General features: G+C 42.0%; 1 protein-coding gene across 4 annotated transcripts in view; it reads left to right on the forward strand.

Annotated features, from left to right (window-relative positions):
- lrba (LPS-responsive vesicle trafficking, beach and anchor containing) overlaps nt 1–5,729 on the forward strand; it is a 176,186-nt gene extending 170,457 nt beyond the window's left edge. For all 4 annotated transcript variants that reach the window (XM_068588540.1, XM_068588539.1, XM_068588537.1 and 1 more), the window contains 3 exons: nt 78–274; nt 3,489–3,640; nt 4,361–5,729. In XM_068588540.1, coding sequence (XP_068444641.1) covers nt 78–274; nt 3,489–3,640; nt 4,361–4,451 — 440 coding nt within the window. In that variant the 3' untranslated portion in view covers nt 4,452–5,729. The remainder of the gene's footprint in view (nt 1–77; nt 275–3,488; nt 3,641–4,360) is intronic.
- Nucleotides 5,730–6,000: the final 271 nt, after the last annotated feature.

A 6,000-nucleotide genomic window follows, 5' to 3' on the forward strand; every position in this document is an offset into this window, starting at 1 on the left:
CACAACAAAAATCCCAATTTAAAGAATGGCCTTCCATTTTCTGACTGGAGTTCTCATGTTGTCTCCTGTTGGTCCAGAGGGGCCTTGTCTGATCCATTCCATGAATGGGGACCTGCTGCGGACCCTGGAGGGTCCAGAGCGCTGCCTGCGGCCTCGCCTCATCCAGTCCTCCACCGAGGGACACTGCGTGATCTACTACGACAAGGGACAGTTTTGTCACTTCAGTGTCAACGGCAAACTGCTCGGACACATGGAGGTGGAAGACAGCATCAAGGTGGGGATATTTAATATGCATGTGAAAGTGCACTTTGCACATCTGTGCCTGCAGCACACCAGTGTAGGAAGTGCTCTTACTGATTAAAGGCTTTCTTCTGGTTTGAGATTTGAGAAAGGTAAGGGTCTGAACGCCCCGGGGGCAAACCGCGGCGTTCACATCCCTTTTTATTCCCTTTCACACGCATACGGCGGAGGAAACGATCCTTTTGATCCACAGCCCTGTTGTCGGGTCAAGTTGCGTCAGCGGCAGCGGTGAAGAACATTCCAGAAAAGCGGTCAGCTCTGGACACCAACACCATTAACTACCCTGCAGCACAAGACGACACATTCCCCGTTTCCCACATTTCCTCCCTCGTGGTTAGAGTGACACAAGATAGCGGCTACTGCCTTTGGTTTCCCGACCCTATGTTTCCGGTTTGGCCTGGGAAATGTAAGCTCGCTCTGACAGACAGCCGCACGCCTGTTTCCCATTAAGAAAGCTCTCGTGTCCCGGCTCCTAACCTGCCCGCCAGCCCGCTCCTACACAGCCAGGAATACAACTCGTAGAAGACGTGATTAATGAGCACACGCAGACAAATGCTGATTGATCGTATTAAAACCATAGAGCAAGTTGTGTGTTCGGGTTGCAGTATACTTTATTGTGTCTTTGAGAGAAACTAATGGTGGTTTTTAGATGCTCGTAGAATTTCCCAGAGTTCCCTTTAACGCAGTGAAGCTGTGGCTCGGGAACAGTGTGGGCCGCTGCCGGCATTGTCAGCTCTCTTCTGCTGTTGTAAATTCCAGCCACGTCAGATGGCATTAGGAAAATCCTAACATCTTGGAGTGAGGCTGTGAGAGTCTCAGCCCCCCCTTAGCTCCACCCCCCTGGTTTGAGAACAGTATTTAGTCCACTCGTACATACCAGAATCAATCTTCTCAGCCCTCAGAGCCTCAGCGCGGTATGACTCCAGGATAAATAAGTGTTTGTCCTGGCCTGCAGTATCCACTTAGAAAGACGGAGAAAGAAAGAGAATATTTGCACTGTAAATTTATCAGGGTCTTGAGTCAGAGGTTAGATGACAGGCTAACAGTCGGCATCTTAGTCTAATAGCAGAATCGAGTGACAGAAGCCATACTGAATGGATTACGGTCTTTTAAGTACTAGTATAACTCAGACAGTGTAACCATTCCAGCAGTTTTTTCACTGCCGTCGTCCGTGTAACGGGGGGATTAACAGCACCATAAATTCAACTTTTTACCTTCCCCTGCCTCAGAATCCACCCACTGTTCCCCCGAAAGAAGTAGGAAATACGGGCATTAAAAGTGCATGTGTTTCTGCTGGAGTCATTTTTTAGTCATCCGAGCTCGGGTAGACATCTTAGCTCCCGCAGAGCCATCGGCCATCTTGTTTGGCCGCCCAGTGGCGAAGGACTGATTTATAATGTCTGTCTGCAGCCTCCTACCTGGCCTGGCTGACATGTCTGCCAGCTCTCCTGCCTCCTGCTGAGCTTCAGTAAGGTCATGGACTCCATTAGTAGATACACAGGTACACGAATACAGCCTGTAACCAGTAAAGAGCTCTTTTTTTTACATTGTAGCTGCTGGTTAAATCAAATTTAAAGCTGCACCAGTGAATATTTTTATATTAACAGGATTAAATAACTGTTCATATAAAAGGTATTTATGGGGAGGGATTCTTTAGCTTCCTCTCAGCTTCACTATATTTTTAATATCTGAGTTACATTAATCACTTTGAAGTAAATACAGCTCCCAATTGTTATTTAGGCTGGTTGTGTGAGTAGGTTCTTTGTTCACATGTTCACCAGAACAATTACAAAGGTGATAATATGTCAGTGTTGCGGGTGTTATCTTCTGCTGCGCCCAAGTGGCCAAACATCTAATCACTGCTGCTTTAAATTGACAGTTGTCCAAAAAGAGGTTTATATGGGTCGCAATTTTTCCAGTGTGTCGATCATGATTGACTAAATTAAGCAGTATTGTTGTCAGATTACCTCTGACTGTTGATACACAAGACAATTACTCTACACACAAAACAGACCCCACGCCAGAGGAATCAAACCAGCCATGCTCTGTTCCCAGCGGTCTTGGATGATGATCTAACGTGGCAATTAGGCTGGAATGATTTTCGAGGCCTCCCGCCAGCATGTGGCATGCAGGGGCATTAGAGTGTGTGTGTGTGCGTGCGTGTGTCTTAACACACAAATATTGTGCGTGCGTGATGAGAAACAGAGCTCATTTTTACTCAGTGTGGTAAGAAGTTCCACAAAGGCTTCAATGTTGCCCGATGTTGGCTGTAGTCGTTGTACTTTCATCCGCTGTGTTCGGCTCTTGAAGGGTTATTTATGTTTTCCTTACCAAGTCAAGATCCTGAAAATCACTTGCTCCATCTTCAGATCTGAAGTTCAAGTTTCCTTTTTTTCCCCATTTAAAGCGAGCCTGATTCAACGCACATGCTTCTGATGATTAAAGTGTCTCTTGCTGAATCACAGCTGAGCGACGGACGAAGTCGCTGTCATAAAACCACAAACGAGAAAAGCTCTAAATTAGTGTCATTGGCTCCTTTTAGAACTCCCATTCTGCCTCGTCATTTTATCGGCTACGGTTTGCTTGCTGATTGATGCTCCTGACTGTTTCAGTTTCAGCTTTCACTCTGCACTGTGCCCATAATAGACTCCAACACGAGACTTGATTTGTGTACGTCTGAGCCCCGGGGGGACCATTCAGCTGTTACAGTTTTGCAGGAAAAGCAGATGAGACGAGTAAATCTCCGAGGCCTCACTGTGGGGAGCCATCTTTGTTGCCAGCCGGGGTCTGTGTACAGAGAGCCCCAAAGGATGGCGGCGCTGACCCGGGATCTTTTGTCAGATCACATGACCTCGCAGTATGAGCTTAACTTTGACATAAGAGATAAACTGGTCCCTGATCAGCGGTTCTATTCAGAGACTATTTATGCATGTGGTTCCAGGTTGAAGAGCTTCACTGCGAGGTTTTTTCTATTTTATTTAAGGACGGGTAATAGATGATCAAAAAAAGTCAGGCACAGTCAACTTGCACCTTAAGTGGTCGGATGACGAGAAAGGCACTTTTCTAAGGCCATTACCATTCATCTGACATATTACTGTAAAAGCTGTGATGATTGAAATGTCCCAGGACCGGAGCGTGAACACAACGGGAAAAGTTCAAACAACATTTTTCTTCTCTGTCTTTGCCAGGCCATGTATCTGAGTAGGGACGGCCAGTATCTGCTGACAGGCGGCGATGGAGGTGTGGTGTCTGTCTGGCAGCTCCACGACCTTAAACAGCTGTTCACCTATCCGGGCTGCGACGCTGGAATCCGCTCTATGACCATGTCACATGACCAAAGGTAACGACACCTACACACAAAGAATGTGTTGCCTGGCCAGGCTGGATTTTCAAGGCTGATGCGATATGTATTTCAGAGTACAAGAAAACTGGGAGTAATTCAAAGGCTAATGGTCTTTGTTTTTACATAAACAAGTATATGCATAAGGGTCCCTTGAATAGTTTTTTTTAAAGAATTGTAACTGCAACATGTAGGTGATTAGTTCATATTATTATTAGTCCATCAGTACAAGATTTATCATCATAATGTTTGTATTGATTAATTGTTTCTCAAAAAAAAGATGTTTAATATTTGCTGTTTGTTTTGGGCTGTTGGTTAAGCTATTGGGAAAAATTAATTAATTTACAGTGAATTAATTAAATGTAAAATAGAATTCAACAATATCTGGAAGATAGCAATAATTGTTAGCTGTTATGAGATATTTTTTAATATAGAACCAGTATTTTAATGTAATAGATGAAGCAGATTATAATTACTTAATGCTATTGCGTAGCTTCAGCTATGAAATATTTAAAAGCTCATCATGTCATAAAAATGTTCCTTCTGAAATGAGAGTAGAATTATTTACTTCAAGTACAAGTTGTATTTAAGTACAGAGCTTGAGTTGGTTGAACAAAATGAAACATGAGAAATGCCTCCAATTTAATTTCACAGCAAATTAAAAGCTAACGGTTTGTAGACAAACTGAAGCTCATGTTGTTCCCTCCTGACTCCTCTCAGGTGCATCATCACCGGCATGGCCTCTGGAAGCATCGTGCTCTTTTACAACGACTTCAACCGATGGCACCACGAGTACCAGACCCGGTACTGAGCCGACCCAGACGGCGTGAACTCTCATCAAAGGCACTATTCTGTCTCTATCCTGATATCCTGAATGTATCTCAATGAAAGAAAAAGAAAAACTGTCCCGCTATAGTAAAAGAATCTGAACTATTTTTAAAAAGGGCATTGCTATATTTTGTAGAGCCGATAGAAATCTTTCATATAAATCACAGGGTGGGGGTTATGTTATTGTACGGTTAAAAACAAATCTATTTTTAGCTGTAAGAGTCTATTTTCGTCTCCTCCGGAAAACAACCACAGGATTTGTGGGGGAGCTAGTAAGAACCTTTTTCTCTTGACTTAAAAATCCAAATATTTGTGTATTTTAGGGCGAGTGATTTGTTATTTTTTCCTGTAGGTGTGTGTGTGGGTAATTATTAAGCTATCATTCACTTTTAACATGCTTTTTGACAACACAGTTGGTAGATAGGAATTGTTTGAATAAACAATATGTATTGGACAGAAGGATAAACAAAGGGAGGGAATATAAATATATAAATATCTATATATTCTGTTTAATTGTACGCCTCCATATTTAAAATGTTCATTCCCTCTGTACTGCTATGCTTGCTAAGAGATTGCATTTCTGTGCATGGCTCACGACTCATATATAAAACATATCAGTGAAGAACTATAACATTATCATTTAATACTTCAGTCATCAAGAAACACAACAACTTCCCTTTCAGCGATGTTAAAGATGAACTTTATGTCGAGGAGGATGTCAGGAAAATCATGTCAAGGATTTTGCTTTTGCATTTCTTTTCCCAAATGACTGAATAAGCAAACAAGGAATCTTTTTTTTTTTTTTGGGAATCTTTCTTGATGTCTGTGATGGAAAGACTGAGTGTATGAGATCACTAATCAAATCGCATCATCTCGTCATACCAAGTTCTAGGCCAGCTTAGGTGATCTTGAAGTTCTTTCCTGTCTCTCGAGGTGAGCTGTGCAATGAGAGGAAGGACTTGTTTCTATTCCAGTCTGAGCTTCTTTCTCTTCTTGTTATCACAGGATGATTACGTTTAGATGTGATTCAGTGAAAAATTGCAATGAGACTTTATTCGTTTGATCCTCATTAAAATATACGTCCATTTGTAACTCCTGATTTTGGGGGAAACATTCCTCTAAAGTTTGTGCTTTGATGTGGTTTGAATCTCCGGTTATATGAGAACTACGTTCATGTATCAACCAATGGTTTTTTTTTTGCAATCATTTGATTGTTTTGTGTGCTGAGTTCTGACAATAAAATGAAATTTTATAACTTGAATTGTCCTTCGTGTGAGTTAATGTCTTACTAAGAATTGTTATGACTCCATATCACCCTCTAGTGGCCAACTGCTCGTCTTACACACAGACACTCACACATACATTATTTTGTCTGACATACTAACTTGAATTACTTTTCGAATACTTTTTTGACATACTCCGACATATTTCTACATAGTATAATATTACTTTTTCCAATGTACTAAAACTGACCTTTTTATGACTTTTCAACCAAGTATACGGAGTCTATTTTGTAATTTACCATCACGTCT

This window comes from Clinocottus analis, unplaced genomic scaffold, assembly GCF_023055335.1.
Source record: "Clinocottus analis isolate CAN_PGR_092001 unplaced genomic scaffold, fCliAna1.0.p SCAF_22, whole genome shotgun sequence".
NCBI classification, from domain to species: Eukaryota; Metazoa; Chordata; class Actinopteri; order Perciformes; family Cottidae; genus Clinocottus; species Clinocottus analis.